Source organism: Epinephelus lanceolatus, chromosome 14, assembly GCF_041903045.1.
Source record: "Epinephelus lanceolatus isolate andai-2023 chromosome 14, ASM4190304v1, whole genome shotgun sequence".
In the NCBI taxonomy this organism is placed as follows: Eukaryota; Metazoa; Chordata; class Actinopteri; order Perciformes; family Serranidae; genus Epinephelus; species Epinephelus lanceolatus.
Window position 1 is genome coordinate 13162807 of NC_135747.1, and position 17918 is coordinate 13180724.

At 41.3% G+C, this 17918-nt stretch overlaps 1 protein-coding gene across 2 annotated transcripts in view; it reads left to right on the forward strand.

The window, feature by feature from the left end:
- Positions 1 to 17918, forward strand: part of ptpn4a (protein tyrosine phosphatase non-receptor type 4a) — an 82848-nt gene that overhangs the window by 37219 nt on the left and 27711 nt on the right. For both annotated transcript variants that reach the window (XM_033617506.2, XM_033617507.2), the window contains 5 exons: positions 10489 to 10596; positions 12707 to 12749; positions 13468 to 13546; positions 15817 to 15861; positions 17336 to 17388. In XM_033617506.2, coding sequence (XP_033473397.2) covers positions 10489 to 10596; positions 12707 to 12749; positions 13468 to 13546; positions 15817 to 15861; positions 17336 to 17388 — 328 coding nt within the window. The remainder of the gene's footprint in view (positions 1 to 10488; positions 10597 to 12706; positions 12750 to 13467; positions 13547 to 15816; positions 15862 to 17335; positions 17389 to 17918) is intronic.

A 17918-nucleotide genomic window follows, 5' to 3' on the forward strand; every position in this document is an offset into this window, starting at 1 on the left:
AAGGCAGGAATTTCACGCCACTATTCCATCTAACTGTGCTGTGTAATAGGTACAGTTGCAGAGTGGGCGGGGCAGATTTGTCTCACATTTAAGCCAGCATCTGAGGTAGTAACAGTGCTGAAACAATCTCTGTATAAACAGGACAGCCTCCAGCACGGGATCATGGGCAGCACAGGTGTGACATTTTGACGACATGTTATGCATACCACCGATCACAGGGAGATTTAAAAAGTAGCTGATAGCAGTTAGCAGCTAACACAAAGAGGAAGAACAGTGGCCGAAAATGCCCTCAAATTAAGAAAACAATGAGGTGCAGGAGGTCCTTGCACTTCAATTAGAGGCCGAGATCAGACAGGGGACAGTAAATGATTGTTACTGCCATGTTTTGCCGTTGTTATTGTTTACAAAGCGCTGCCAACTTGTGTTAAATGTCATACTAGAGTCTAAAATCACACACCAGAGTGGCATGAGGCTGTTCTTGTTTGGTTCTGTGTAAAAATGCAAAGGCAGCATAAAGACGAGACTTTGTAGTGGCCCTGTGGAGCATATTTGTGTAAAAAATTGACTCAATGACCTTTGGTGCCACATTTCAAAGCGCTATCCATTTAGTGGTGGTGACATTTAACAGTTTTGTGTTGTACATGTCTAGCTTTTTATTTCATTTCCTGTTTGCTTTGCCGACAGACAGCTAGCTAGCTGCTTTAATGTGCAGAAACAGGGTGCCCACTGCCCACCCTCAAGCTAGCCGTGCTTACGCTGCTAACAGTGCTAACAGCGCTAACAGTGATTGTTGACAAGACTATAAAGGGTTGTGTGGCTCAAAATAAAGTCACTCACTCACAGAGGGGACATTGGGAGAGACAGGAGGGTGGGCACAGTGTTTCTGCTGCCACACCACCATGGGTTGGGATGGTGGTACCAGTGGTAGTCGCAGAATGAGCAACAACGGCAGCAAGCTCCCACCCGACCCAGGTGGTGAGCAATACAGAGCGGCAGCAGCTAGTTAACCAGTGTAGCATGAATACTTATTTAGCTCTGTTGTGGTACAGCAAAGTGCTAGTACTTCTACTAAATTGAAATGTAGCTAAATCAACCTGTAGACAGACATGTGTAACTTGTCAAAAAATTCTTGGTGGTTTACTGATTAATGGTTAACGGGTGACATCCCTAATTTTAGTCATTATTGTGAATTTCTATCTTACACAGCTTCTTTTCTTAAATCTCCCCTCTCTGTTTTCTGTCTTTACATCTCTCACTGCACATTTCTCTCCCTCAGCTTCCTGCTCCAGACCCGTTCCCCCCTCCCTGAATCTTGCTGAATGAATGACTCGGTCTCTGTCAGTCTCTCTGTCAGTGTCATTGATCAGACCCCTGCAGCAGCAGTAACTTCCTGGAAAGACAAGCCATCCTGAGAGCAACAATACTTCTATTGATCCTCTCCCTGGCCGACTGGCCTTGATTCTAGCGGAGAGTGAAAATCCAGAAGCAGTCACTTATTGTCATGGGAACCAGAGTGCTCGTGGTGCAGGGGGGGTTGGGGTTGGGTGCACATGAGGGCTTGTACTGATGATCTTATAGATGGGAAGTCTTTGGCTGACCAGTATAAAGCAGAATCTGGTGTAGCTCCAAGACGTGATAGATTACAAGAAATTAAAAAGCCCAGCTCACTACTGACCCACCTCTCTACAAATACAAAAGCCGGGTCAGAAGCAAGATTTATTCAGAGTAAAGTGACATGCAGCAGTAACCATAGTAACCACTACACACCACATAAACATTCGGCTGCCTGCAAGAGCTATTTGGTAATGAAGCACCTCTTAATAATGAGCAGCAAGTAAGAGCAGCGAGAGGCGAATAATCCTGCAAAACAGCTGTAATTTACCACTGAATGAAACCTCTGAATGAATACAAATGCAAGATATGTGATTTAAAAACCATTAGTAGGGGGCTTTTTCTAAACCATTTTGTTAGTAACTCCTTCTCCTAAGTTTAACTGATGGCTTTGAAGGCCTTTCGTGTTTTTAGATACCTACTTATTCCTACTTATTGCCTAGTATTCTTCAGCACACTCTACAGAAGCTAGCTGGACATGTTTCCACTTCATGTATTACTTTCCCTTTAGTCATCCCAGACACTTTTTTCTTTAGTACAATCCTAATATGAAAAGCTCCAACAGTTATCGTGTCGTCTCTGTGACTGGGTGAGCTTAAACGATAGATAACAGCTGCTCTTGTGTGTTTTGGTAAAATTATTTCATTTTAATTATGTATTAGAGACTTTGTGTAAAAACTGTGGAGAATGGCTCAGCAAATTTGTGTTTGTGTTGTGGGATGGGTGTGTCTGTGGGAGCATTTGGCTCGCTTTCGTTTCTAATTGCAGAAACGGATATTAGTGCGGGTGGAATACACTATGTGCGACTTGTTATTTAGTTTGTACGTTTTTGTGTCCATAAACATGTGTACATTAGGGTGATGATGATTTTTCAAATACAGTCTGAAGGGAGGAGATGCAGCCCCACTATATGCGACAAGAAACATGCTCCCATTCACTGTCTACTGTAAGCGACTGATTTGCTGAAAGCATGCTCTGATACCTGCGATGCAGATCAGGCTGGTGGTGTGACGAGAGGGCGTGACATTTCAAAAAATTCAATCGATACTCACATCAAGACAGCCAATCAAGCTGCAGGTGCAGCCACAAGCAACCAGCAGGGCAGGGAGGACGCAAATTGGTCATGCATAGTGGAGCTACATGACATACAACATACAGCCATGAGCAAACTCAGGTGGATGAAACTTGATAAAGCGTCCAGAAATACTACCAGGGACAACAACATTTCGGTAGCCTATTGAGCCCTGAGCGAGCCGGTTGGAGGTGTGCAAAGTTTTGCCAAAATAAAGCATGTTCACTGATGCATGGAGCAGGTTAGGATGTCTTCGCTGGGAAACAATGAAACAATCTGCTCTTAGCTTGGTTGCTTGTTCACATTGCGTCCAGTTAGGAAGAGGTGCTGGGCCACGGTCCCATATGAGTGAATGTAGACAGACACGACAAGCAATCTTGCTGATAAATACTACAAACATAATGTTATTGGTACAGTTTGCATCTTCTTTCGTTCTGTGGTTGTCTCCTGACTCACTGCTAACCTGGCAGCATCTCTCATGTGGTTCAGTTTGTATTTTTCATGGCTAGTATCATACAACATCAGCTGGTTAAACTTGGTAACAGTCAATGTCTCCTCCGCACATACTGCTTTGCTAGTGGTTGAGTCACTAAAGTTGAACTCCAAATGTTGCGAAGATGTGACTTTGCTTGGCCACTGCAATGTTTTACTTGCCCTGTCACACGCATTGAATGGAAGTGAATGGAAAGCAAGTATTTGCCAATGTTAATTTTGCGCATTTGTGCCCGTGTACTTAAGACAGGCTTTTGAGAAAACAATCTCTGCCAATTATGTTGTATGATCTTCATCAGCAGATGAGTTTTTCCAGTTGTTATGGATTATCAATCAGTCATTTAACCTTGTGATATGATTAAACAGCTACTGGAACTTTTTACTGACAAACTAGTCTGAGTGGGCAGAAGTTTGCTGCATAGATCAGCCTCTCATTGGGCGGAACGAGCCACCCGCTGAAGTCCCGCCCTACCACCTCCGGTTGTGTAGCAGTTTTCAACCGTTTTCAACACGTCCTTTACTAACTTTTGCGGTGTTTGATCTTGCGGGGATGTAGCCATTTTTCTGCCATGGTTCGCGGTGTCCCCCGGCAATATTTTTGCAAGCACACCATTGCTGTGGCACCGCCCAGAACGACTGTGATTGGTTGAAAGAAGTACAAGCAGCCGGGGCGTTTTTTTTCTCCAATCTTAAAGTGAGAGTCGGCCCAGCCAGACCTTTCTTTTCTCGAGAAAGGTCTGGTGAGCGAGACTACTGACAAACTGATCAAGTCTGTGCTTACAAATTTCTGTGAGACCACTACGTAAGTGTAGATTGATGATACTAATATTTAGCAGCCTGATATCTGTTTTTTGGGCAATAATTGTCAGAAAAATAGAATTCAGCTCTTTCACAGCTGTAACATGTAACCTGGCATGTTTTCTTTATTCATAAGAGACAAAGAAGTCACTATCCTTGTTTATCTGAGTTTACTACAGATTTCTGTGTGTGTTTTTTTTTTTTTTTTTTTACAGAGGTAGTTGTAAATGACTCCTCCTTCACGTAGTTCTCTTCCTGTCTGGACAAGCTGCCTCACACATTCCTGAATTTCCATCATTGTTTAAACACAAACACGTACATGCAGCACATTCAGCTGTTTCCTGTCAAAGGAAAGACTTAAGGGCGGGGAAATAAATGTGTCACATTTTGTATCCTGTGTTAACTTGCCATAAAAACACACAGGGATTTTCTTTCAAGTGCTACTTTGGATTTCAGATTCAGTGTGATTGATGTTTGGGGTTCTTTTCCCCTGTAACACTTCAGATAAACCCTCGGGGTGAGAAAACTTACCAGAGCATCTCTCCTTCACTCTCCCTGTCTCTCTCTCAGCCAGTCTCTTGTGCTCTGATTGCGCTCTATCACCACGGCTCCCTCTTCTCTCCTCGCTCTCACGCACACAGACACTGTTTCAGTCAGTGGTGCTGCTGGACTGATGAAGATCAACACAAAGAGCGTTTGTCTCGCACTACCGCATCGTCAATCACTTGCTCTCTCTTCATCTCTCCCTCTGTCTCTATGACTCTCTGTCTTCCTCTTACCATCTCTCAGTCGTCTGTTGTTCTCCCTAACTCTCTCTGTTTTTCTTTGTTGGTCCCTCCTTTAGTATGTGTTCTGTCTCTGTCTTTGCTCTCTGTGACTCTTTCTCTCACAGAGCATGTAGCCAGTGAACTATCCACAGTATGGCTGCTGTCATTTGTTGTGTAAAAGTACAGAGAATGTGCAAAACTGTGTGTGGACTTGCTCGCCTCTGTGCATGTCCAGTTTTAACAATGTAATGCTGTTTGCTCATGCACTGGCGGCGATCGCACATTTGGCTCGCATGCTTTTAGAATACGAGAAGAGGCTAACAAACACACACATAGACATATATGCACACACACGCAGAGTGGCGATGGGTTTCCTGGGAGCACAGTATAAAAAGTGCACAGAGGGCTCCCACATCCAGTTTGAAAAGCTGCTTCATACAAAGGGGAGGCAGTGGACACACACACACACACACACACACACACATACACACACTCCCTCTCTCTCACACACAGTATCTCATACATGTCTATGAATAGCCTTACATGGATAAACATCATATTAGAGGCTTGCATGTTTTTTTGACTTCCTCATTTTCTTCTGTTCAACCCATGGATGTATAAAGAAAACAGGATACAGCATTGGAGGCGGGGCCCTGTTCATTCTTATGAAAGCTGCTCAGTGTCACATGAAGCTAAAAAAGCTTGATATCTACAGTATGAAATAATCCGGATCTTCTGCATTGTGAGGCCCATAGAGCATGCGCTTAAGAGACTTGACGGTGGCTGAGCAGGACCAAGTGGCTTTCTTTCACCAGTCGAGCGGTTACCTCTGGTTTAGCCCTGCGCTAATTTGAATGGGGTTAAAATGATTTAATCGTGCGGCTCTTCTAGACTTTAGAACTGAATGGATGGGAAAAAAGTCTTCTTTTCCCCGTGCTGTTCCCAAGAGTTTGGTTTGACCAAAGTCTGCAGAATTGTTGAGCTGGTTGAGTCGATACACTTTTCAGTTACTTTGTTAATCAGACAGCCTCTAAATGATGTAGCCAGTTTGTCACACACACACACACACACACACACACTGAAAGTCAAACAAAAGTAAAACAAATAAAAACATCAGACAGGGATGGAGTTCTTAAAAAGAGTACCTATAGAAGTTGCTTTTTAGAAGCTGCATAAAACAGTCCAGAGATTCAGCAAATCTGATAGATTGGGAAGATGATTCCGTAAGGCCAAAACACACCGGCGGCGTACCGCGCGCGTCAAAACAGCCGCCCCCATTATTTTCTATTTACAAACCCACAACGGCGGCGGCTCAACGCGCGTCGATGTGCTGCATCGCGGCACTTTACGCTATTGTCCTATTTTTCCAGCGTCGCCGCCCTTGAAAAAGCGCTATTTTGTACCCAGCCTAGCGGACTGGAGTGTGCAATAGAAATCCGGTTGATGCCCTGCAGCATGACGCTTTTTGTGTGTGTTGGAGGCAGCACTTGACTTGCGTCAATGACGCTGCCGTCATATGACGCCGCCGTCAGGGCGTTGAGGGTTGGGGCTAAAACATCGAATGCAGGCTCCCCTTTTGTTTTGCATTTGGAGTGAGGGATAGATAAACCCTAAGATTTGAGGATCGGAGTGGTAAAGAAGTAGAATAAGGAACAAGGAGATCAGAAATGTAACTGGGGGCAAACAGTGCTTTGTATACTGATCAGCCTAAAGATTAAAACCATTGGCAGGTGAACGTTGATCATCTTGTTACAATGCAGTGTTCTGCTTGTAAACCTTTGGTCCTGGTATTCATGTTGATGCCAGTCGACATGCTCCACCCACCCAAACACCATTGCAGACCAAGTACACCACCTCACAGCAACAGCAATCCCCATGCCACACCACAGAAAAAAAAAACAACTTGTGTACCGCCATGTCCCAAAGATGCTTGATTAGATTTGGAACTAGGACATTTTGAGGCTAGGTTGATGCCTGAAGCTCTTTGTCATGTTCCTCAGGCCATTCCTTAACAGTTTTTGTGGTGTGGTGTATTGTCCTGCTGGATGGCCCACTGCCATCCTGTAGTGCTGTTGCCATGAAGGGGTGTACTTGGCCTGCAACACCGTTTGAGTGGGTGGACCACGTCAATGGGCATCCACATGGATTCCAGGATCAAAGGATTCCCAGCAGAACATTGTATTGTTCCAAGATGATCAATGTTATTCACTTCACCCACCAGTGGTTCTAAAGTTTTGGCTAGTCAATGTAATGTAATCAACAGGATTTTGTAGTTAAATCTGCATTACAGGAAACCAATGGAGGGATGCAAGAACAGGTATAATGTGGGACCAACAGCTTTTTCTAATTAATAGCCTGGCAGCTGCATTTTGAATCAACTGTAGATGATTTAGAGCAGCTTGACTGAGGCGCATATTGAGGGGATTGCAGTCATCTAAGCAAGAGAAAATTAAACTGCTAATAAATAGTTCAAGATCCATAGAAGACAAGACACATCTGTTTTTTGCAGTATTTCTCAGCAGAGGGAAACTGGACAGGAAGACGTTGGTATCATGATGGTCAAAAGTCATATACAGGTCAAAGATGATACCAAGATTCTTTGCGATAGGTTTGATATTTGTGACCAGAAATTGATCAACTGCAGTGGCAAAGTTATCAGGACCAATTAAAAGAACGTCTTACAAGTAAAGATTCTAAAAACTCGGACAATCAGATGACCGAGATCTCATTACTCTCAAATGTGAGCTTTTTTTTTCTTTCTTTCTTTTTTTTTTTTTTTTGAGAAGGTCTGTTTTTCTCAACCAAAGCAGAGCGTGACTCCGATATTTTCAGATTTAATCAGACACCTCCAGCAGACAGTACCATGAGATCGTTTTAACGATTGAATTCATGGTTTTTAATCATTCCAGCATGATGGTAAAGCTGTAGGAAAGTTGAGCAAGACAGTGAGGAAGGAGCACAGAGGGCATCAGGGTTGACTCACTCTTAACAAGGCTTTGACAGCAGTAGATTGCTAGCACATACACACACACACAGATCGCCCAAACACTGCCGGTGATCCCAGAGGGCTGCCATGTCAACATGTCAACTGTCAAGTATCATTCCGTTCGTTCCAAACACGCACCACACACGCTCTCTAGACTTACACATGCTGGGCTGCAAAAGTGTGTCACCAGGGTAAAGGGGAGAGGTGGACGAGAGCTGTAACTTTGTGTGTGTGTGTGTGTGTGTGTGTGTGTGTGTGTGTGTGTGTGTGTGTGTGTGCGTGCGTGCGCACTCCCATGGGTACTCTGATGCAGTCACACACTCTCTCTCCCTCCCTCTCTCAAAGTCGCGGCAGGATCAGGTGTGAATTTCTGCTCCACTTGTGGTCCCACAGTTTATCCTCTCGCCTACTCTCTCATGAAACGATGTCATATTAATGATCTGTTTCATAAATGATTCCTCGTCCCCTTTTTTTTTTTAGCCTTTCATCCCCTCTCTCCTTTCCCCTCTGTCCTGTTTTTCTCAGTGGCTCCGGGAAATTCCTTTTTTTACAACCTCGGTTTTTGCTCAGCCACTGTTCCTGCCGTTATTATGACAGTTTACTCACTGGTTCCACTGCAGTGATACAACAACAATCCATGTGTTTGAAAGTTTTATATTTCTACATTTTAGTCAGTTACAGTACAGTGCTCAGCTGCTTGCACACCGAAATGTTGTTAAGCCAGACTATTAAGAGGAAAATATTTTGCTTTTAAAGCATGCAGACATTCCTTTGGCTTCCTGTGTGATGATAGCAAAGGATTATTATTACATAAACAGTCCTTGTCTCGTAACAAGTAAATAACATTCAGCACAAAGCAGCACTGAGCACTTCCTGTCCAAAACCTTTGAAAGCAGAACTTATAGATTCGAAGTTACTTAACCATGTTAAAGCCCATGGCCACTGATTTACTTGAATTTAATTACCTTCTCAGAACTCTTGTTCTGAATGTTCCTCTTTCCACATCTCTTCCATTATGCAAGCCTGACCACAGACAGACGGTGGTTTCACTCTTCTCTCTTTTTCTTTTTACCACAATGAGTTTTTTTTTTCTCAGAGCCAAGTGTTCCTCAGTAGCGCACTTCTGACTGTTCCGTATCTGATGCTTTTTAATCTCACTGCAGTTTTTATCAGACAGTTGCCAGCCGATCATGTCTGCTCTTATTGATCAGTTTCCAGTAAGTTAAAGGAAGCAAACAGGCTTTGCTTTTTCATGCAAATCCCACATTCAGATGATTTTGCATGATGGGAAAACATAAAATCTTAGTTCAAAGAGAAATCACTGAATCTCTTATGCCTCTATATGTGAATTGCCATATTTAAGATCAGATACATACCCAACAAGCCATGGCACTAAATGTTTCTGTTTTCCTTGAGACAGTTGGTGAATGTGGGAACTGAAATCACGTTTATACTAGCCAACGTGTAAATCCAAGGGCGTGCATTTTGTCTGAACAAAATGTCCAGGGGGTTTTGAGGTAGAGATGCACCGATCCAGCTTTTTCAGTTTCGATCCCGATGCTGTGGCTTTCAGTATCAGCTGATACCTGATTATGATCCGATACCATGGTTGACCTAAAAAGCTATATACCTTTACATGTAGAACAGAAAAGACTAGAGGCATCAGGCATTGATGACTACACAGACTACACACACACTATTTATTTTTAACAAAAATAATCAATTGTGCAACAGCAGTTAAAATAGTGTGAAATACCTCCACACAGCAGATTCTCTCTTTCGCTCTATGATGTATGACGTAGCTCGTGTCGCACTAGATTTAAAGGTAAAGGATCGCCTCAGGTATAGGTTGCATTTTCTGATACCCGATCCATCTATTTTGATGATATCAGGGCCAATATTTGATCCAGATATCGGATCAATGCATCCCTATTTTGAGGTCCTTCATTAGAAAATTTTGAGCATCAAACTCTTGATTTCTCTGCATTCTGGTGAATTTATGAACCAATGTATGCATTTTCTTTTGTCAAAATCTTACTCAGGGGGAAATACTACATATATTCTAAATATTAAGAGGGACATGTCACACAAGACCCCGTCCTGAAATCTGCGCCTATGTGTACATGTATTTGTTAATGGTTTTAAAATTCATTCTGCTCTCCACACCCCTGTGTGTACTTTTTCATGTTAAAATTTTCATGCTAACGATGTTTCATATGTGTTTTTTTGGGCCATGTTCCTTGGCTGAATTGCTCAAAAGATGTCAGGCAGCGTTACACGCTTACTGAACAAAGGGTGTAGCTAAATAGATAAATATATGACAAATGCCCACAGGCATGCAGCAGCTTAATTCCTTATACATGTTCCTCCCCATGTGGTTAGAAACATATGAAATAAGGCTGAACATGGATGAATCACGCATGAATCTTAACTTGGTGAAATGTCTCTGTAGCAGTGTGAGGATTTAAATTATGTAGGTGTCTTTAGAGAAGAAAAGGGACTTTTTGTGTGTGAAGAGTTCCAGCGCAAAGCTTCAGTCTTCTACAGAATAGCACAGGGTAATCAGTTCCTCTCTTATTCATGTGTCCTCTCTGTTTCCCCTGTGACCTTTCCCCAAGGAGTCAAAGAGCAGCAATGGGGCGAGGGTGTGATTCAGAGGTCTTTGTGTCAGACTGTCTCTTCCTTCTGCTTTTTTTTTTTTTTTTTTTTTACATTGGGTGACAAATTCTAAATCATGGTGTGTTTTCTGTTCCTCTCTGTAGAAGTCGGATCATGGCCAGGTGTTGCTGGATGCTGTCTTTAAGCACCTGGAGCTGACTGAAAGAGACTACTTTGGCCTGCACTTGGCTGATGACTCCTTAGATGCACCGGTCAGTATGATGTTTTCGATCTATAGGAGAGTGTGTGGTGTGTGTATGTGTGTAAATGAATGAACGTGACAAGTTATGGGATGTTCCAGCCATAAAACACAGCAGCTGGAAGTTGTCTCAACCCAATGTGTGGGTGCAATGACTTCAGACTGTGTTGTATGTACAGTACATGGGGATACATGTGTTTGCTTACAGAAGGACTCTATAGATGCTCTGAATTGGTACCAGTCTCATAAAATCAAATTAGGGGTGGGCAATAAATCGCTATGATGATAGGACACCAGTAGGGATGAAATGGTTACTGGTTTCACGATAAACTGCGGTAAAATTCCAGACAGTCAGTATTACTTATTTAAGTAATGTTACACAAGAGGAAGTACTTTAACGTCACTATCGGCATGACAGTGATGCGGCCAGGACCGAGGTGCTTACGCCGAGGTCACTGAAGGCTATACAACACTTACCAACAAAATAACAGATATAAATGAAACATATTAAGATTGTGTGGCAGTTAGCTCTCAAAATAAATCAGTTTTTGTTCCTGTTATCTTTGTTTTCATGGAAATACATTAGGTCTGACTGATAACTGGAAAACCATCAGTCATGTCAGTAGACGCCCATGTAATGGAACCAAGTAGGCAGACCCTTAGTAACGCCTTAACAACAGAAATAATTCATGTCCCTCTTGAGTCAGCCAGACAACTTGAGCTAACATTAATGCTCTGTAGAGATCATGGGATTTCTCAAACTAAATAAATACCAAAAATGTAAACATAACATTTTATTTAGATAAGATATCTGCAGGAAATCAGGAAAGATTTAGATATTTTGTCAGCAAATTTCACAAGTAGGCTATTTGTAAGATACTGCTGTGTCACTGACTCATCGGCACAGCTGGTGTGATCTGAACTTTTCCAAAAAATGTTTACACCAGAGCATTGAAAAGTCCAACAGTCAAATGTTATAAGAAAGAGATAGATGTAATTATTTGCAAAATAAACAACACTAAGTGCTCTGCTTCGGCCCATATTTGTTGGTGTTTAGCCTTTCAAAACTTTGCTCTCTGACTTTCTTCACACAAGGGGGGCATGTGGTGATAGTTGAAGATAGATGAAGTTTTAAAATGTCAAACACTTCTTGGGAAATGCACAGCTGAGAGCGTTTGAGAGTGCTTTGGAGGCGCAGCCTTTTTTAGCTGATGCATTTAGGTTGCGTCTGGTTGCTATGATACGGAATATCCACACAACGACACAACGTAGAGTACTTGCTTTGGATAAGGGGAAGGCTGACGCTTGAAGGAAAAGAGGACACACCCACTAGTTTTTGTGGGTTCATCAGAGGAAACATAATATGCAGTATATTAACTGATTTTTCCTCCATTGTTTTCGTGTTCAGCGCCTGTACATGTAATATGTGATGGGTTGTTTTTGTGGTATTTGTCCTTCCTCCACTCTGTGATTGCACAGCTGAAGTGACAGTGAAGACTGTGGCGCTTTAACCAAATTTGAACATTGTTCAGCTCTTGGCACTCAGAAAAAAAATGCCCAACGGGCAGCACTCAGTGTAGAATTCATGCCCAGCGCCTTGGTGTGCTACTGGCGTTTGTAGAGCAGCGTAAATATGCGGTGCTTTAAATACAAAGCATTAAAGAAATACGCTGGCCTCAAAAAACAGCTTTGGTAGACGCGGCCCCTGATCATTTTTGTGTTGAATATAGCGTGCTATCATGCTGATTTTCATTCCAAATGTTTAGTTGACCTGATCTGATCAGATCTACTTGCTGTATCCACATTACTATTTATCAGATATCTAATTGTGTAAATATCTTGTAAAAACACCAACAGTCAACCCTCCAATATCTGCACATAGTATGATATTTGATTTTCTCTGTATCAATGAAGTTCATCATGACAGTGTGTAAATAACTATTTAGAATGTATCTTACTGCATGTCACTGTGTTTAGTATATTGATATGTGTTTGTATCCATGTGAACAAAGTCTTTCTGTCAGGTTTGTGTGTATGTGTGTGTGTGGCCAGTGGTGAATAATGTAGGCTGTGTAACCATGCCATGGAAGGTGTCTAAGTGTCTCTCAATCAATATTTTACAGCGCTGGCTCGATCCCAACAAGCCCATCAGGAAACAGTTAAAAAGTAGGTGAAACCCACAACACAACACCTTTACCAACAAGTCCAGGTCATTCCAGGAATCAACACAAAACTGTAAAGCAGAGACAGTTCATTCAAGTCCAACTGGAATCACTTTGAATTTCCCAGCTGTTTGAAGCAGTAGTCTGCAGTCCAGCCCCAGCGAAGGTTAAAAATCCACACTCCACCTCCAGCAAAAGGCTCCTGTCCACACTGTGATTTAAAATTCAGAATTTGCCGTGAGCAACGATTAAACTTCACTTCAACTCTGCTCTTTTTTTGATAATGAGTAATAGAATTTGTAACTTGTAGAACAATTAAGAAGTAGCCCTGGTGAGAAATGCGGTTCTCCTCGAGCAATGATTGAACTGTGTTTCAACTCTGCTTTTACGCTGAGTGATTGGTTCACTGAGGAATAACCACAGGACTTGTGTTTTACACAGAACATTGAGTTAGACTGATGTGTTTGTAGGAATGCAGGCTTGCTTATTTTACGCTTTGAATCATTTATTCTGCTTGTTTATAGCCTGTAACAGTTGGGGGGAAAAAAAGAAATCAGTGTGGAACCTTTTCAGGTGGCTTTTGTAAAACAATCTGCATAGCTGTGAATATACAAACCCAGTTTTAAAGTATAAAACCTTTTGTTGCACTTACATTTTGTGTCATCACACAGATCTGCCATGTTGTGTTGCTCCCCTCTAACTCTTCATCATTGTTTTTCCAGGAGGGTCTCCCCATAACTTGAGCTTCAGAGTCAAATTTTTTGTGACAGACCCCAGCAAACTTCAGGAAGAATACACACGGTAAGAATGTTGGAAGGGTGTGATTTTGGAAAGGTATGCTTCTTGTCGGCCGTTGATATCACCACGTAACACTAGACTGGTGTATCGTACATGATGGAGCCTTTTTGCGCCTTGATTTTATTCCCCACAGTGACTGTTATGTTATGTTAGATACAAGCAATGGTAGGAAGGTCCAAATATGACACTAATGCTGCTCAGTCATATTTATGTTGTTTCATTCAGAAATAGAGAGCAGTGATCTTGGTTATGTCAACGTTTTTATTTCTATATCGTCCAATTGTGGTTCCTCTAGATCTCCGAGAGGCAGTCCAGTGGCAAGGGGGCAGTGGGGGGAGAAGGGGGTGGGGAGTGATATCACAGCACGCCAGTGAAACCAGGAAGTGCAAAGGACAATCATAACATCTTGTATTTGGGATTATTATGTACTGACCTGTTGATTTAAATGTGTAGATATCCATTTTGAGTAAGTCATAAAACCTAAATATGATAATTATGAACTGCCTATGAGTAAATAAACACATTTCTATAATTAAAAAAAAATTATTGCCTCAAAAATCTATCTCAGTAGCAGTAGGAACCAGTAATACTAAAATATTTATCCATTTTCATTAAATAATATATTCTCTGTTTAGCATTTTTAAGTAATTATTGATGTTAGACTTTACTTTGGATCAAATATTTTGAATAACTGTTTTGAGCATGAAATGATCAAACCTTTAAGCTATCTGCAAGCAATGCAGCTAAAGTTACTTGACAAAGCATTTACGGACTAAAAGAATGTTAAAATTTGATTCCTCTTTTCAAGCAATAGTGTCTTTGCTTGGTGTAACAATATCACAGCATCATGTTCCCTTTAACATCATTAGCTTGTCTTTAATACAACAATCCAAATCATATCCGTAATGTTAATTGCTCTAATGGAGTGCAGAGCACAGTTCTGGTGAGCAGGCATATGGAGAGTGGAGATGAGGGGTGTCAGATTCATGGAAAGGAGACGGTAAAGGGCTTTGTAATTCACTCATCAGTCTAGCTGATTAACGGGGTTCAGCGGGCGGACACACCACTCCACCACAACCGTCTCTAAATGACAGATAAAATCACAGTAAGGCGCAGATTCTAGATCGTTGTTTTAGCGTCTTAGTTCTGATTTAAGCCTAATCTCAGTGAGCAGGAGGTTGGCCATGGTGTCTTTTTCCAATTTATTTCTTGTCATATTCACTCTCAAAGATCTCCGCCAGCATCAGAAACATGTAGGAGGCACATGGCAACTACAGTGCAGCCATCAGCGTAGCTTCTAACCCTACTATCCACGTAGATTCATATATACTTAACACCCAGTAACGTACATGTAGAATGATTTTACAGCAGATGTATCATCAGATTAAACTGCTGGCTACCTGTTACTTATGGGGAAAAATTGGTTCATTTACCAAGAGTAGACACACAGCTGCCAACGGGGTACGTAATGTCCCAGATCTTATCATGCAAGAAGGAACATATTGTATTATATTGTATAAAAAGTAAAGGTATTCCCCTCATGTGGATCTTAAGTAAACAGGGTAATGATATAAAAAACTGGTTTTATGAAAAGAGCTTTTGGGATCCAATAATTGCAAATGGTTTCCCAGCACTCTCTCACTGATGCAGGCTCATTAAAGAAAACAAGAAACCAGAATGTTTTGTATCGAGGCCGTAATTTGGACTCCAACCCACAGTTCTGTAAACATAAGGTCTGCAACAGTGCGTTCTACATAAACAACATGCAGAGGAGGCTTCACAGCGCCATGACGCCTTTTTCCCGCCTGGTGTTTATTTCAGCCTCTCAGCCATGGCTTCGCTCCCTGAGCCTAAATATCAACACTTTTTTTATACAGCTCGTAACACTGAGCCGGCTCTGGTGCAGTGTACACTCACGTCATGACCAAAACACACTCCTGACAGCTCTGTCGGACTATGTTTATGACAGCGGTGTGTGGTACATGGCAACACCGGGCTAAACACTGATACCAAGAGCTTGGATGAGGAAAGGCTCCTAAAAATATTGCCAGTAGTAGGATGATATTTTCAGTCCTCCTTAGTTCAGTATAACTAACTTTCCCTTCTTAAAGGCACTTGCATCAGTTCATGTATACAGTATATATTGTTTACATCATAATCTGACCAGCAGACATCAGCTCCCTGCTGTCTTTACATCATATTGTAATCAGTTTAACCAGAGGTCATGGTGAACTGGTCTGTTGTTCTAATGCTGTGTGTTGTTTCCCCCATAGGTACCAATATTATCTTCAAATCAAGCAGGATATAGTAACTGGAAGGTGAGTACATCATTCTTTGAATATTTTTTATTGTTACTTTAATTACTTTACTTCAGTTTTGCCTCATAAAGAGGTGCTGTAATATATTTATTATCATTGCATTAGCATTGTTTGTAGTAGAGATCATCAGTGGATTTAAATTCTGCCAAGAGGTAATAGCTAATGCAACATTCTTTGACTAAAGTTAAGTCTTAGCTATGTAGCTTTAAGACTGTTGCCTGAAGTTTGCTGATGTTTGCTGGGTACATAGCGGAACTTACAAAGGTCAGCAATACAAGTGCTTTTGGAATATATATATATACTATTGGGGTGTTCATTGCACCACACTCTCAGAGCACTGAGCGTACTCTGGGCACAGACGGAGCAGCAGAATGCCAGGCACAGTGAAAGTGAAAATTAACTGTACATTGTGTTGGGTCTAAAAGTTTGCTTTCACTTGCCACTGTGGCAGCTGCTCCTGTCATCCATCAATCTGACTGGATTAACTCTGATCGTATCGACTAATCAATTATCCACCCTGCGACTCAAACGCTACAAACTGTTGTGTTCACAAAAATTGGCAATACGATTCCAATTTATTCGTTATTGTCAGCCTTTTTTTCCCCCAGCAACTCAGAATCAAAGAATAAAATACTTGGCCTCAAAAATTAATTTGATTGCTTATTTTTAATTTACAGTGAACAAAGTTAGCATATTTTATACTTGAATGTAAGTCTGTAAATCTTATTTCCATATATGTATTTGTATACTCTGTCCTAGCATGTAATTCACATTTAGTTACATGTGTATACTGGGCTGTTTCAATGCACTTACCATAAAGTTTGTCCAAGGAGGTGTAAGTGATGGCTTGATTGCAGTCTTTTACTCTTCCATCTCGCTCTGGTGCTTCTTGGGTGGTCCAGAGGCAGCATCTAATATCTCTACATCACCTCCACCGTCAGGTTGATGGTGTTCGGTCTCTATCAAAGCACTTAAATTAACTGCGTCTTGCTACAGCTTGGCATGCTACAACTAAAGCGAATAATGGGCAGTCTTTGAAAAATCAACAACTATGAAAAGATAGACAACATTCTTATGCAGAAATAACACCACAATATTCATAAACTCCTGATGGGTTTATTTCTTAATATTTATATATATATATATAAATATTATATATAATATAAATATTATATATATATAGTATTTATTATTGAAAAAAACAAAACAGATGAATAAAATCCATAACACATTTGTCAGAGAGGGTGAAATACACCCAACATGTTCTTTGATGTTTTTGTCCCTCGTTTTTAAAATAAAATAAATAATGTTGATGCTTTACATTTCTATATTACCGTTATTACCAAAGATGAGTAATATCTGCTATTTCAATTTGTATCGATCCAATGCTAAATATCTGTATTTCTTTTTTTTTTGTTTGTGTTTGTGTGTGTGTGTGTGTGTGTGTGTGTATGTATGTTCCTGTGGCTCCCAGATTGCCCTGTCCACACAACACAGCTGCACTGCTGGCGTCCTATTCTGTTCAATGTAAGTAGTGCTCCCTGGATACATCCACTCTATATAACAACGGAAAGGCAATTCATTAGGCCTCTCTTTAGCTACACGCACTGTTAAATGTAATGACTGTGGTTGCTCCAGTGCATTTATAGCTGGTGCTCTGAAGCCATTATGATTCAATTAAGCCGTGTGGTGATATCTGATATTATTTGCAGGGTTATGAATATTCAATGCGATTGTGGTTTGTTTTATTTACATTTGGGACTGGTAAAAAAAAAAAAAAAGGACTCATTATTGTACAAAAACGGTACAGTGGCAAATGGAAATGGGCTGTTGTGATTTAGCATTAGGGTTAAAGGCTGACTGGGCCCCTCGGTCATCTGAATAATGACTGGTGACACACTGGTCTGTCTCTTTCTCTTTTACTGCTGCTCATTGTTTTCACGCAGCCTGTTTTGCCCTCTGTCTGTTTCTTTCTTTTATCTCTGTTTAGTCTGTCTCATCCCTCTCTGCTTATCCCTTTTTTTTTTTTTCCACACTCACAAACCCCACTCTCTTAC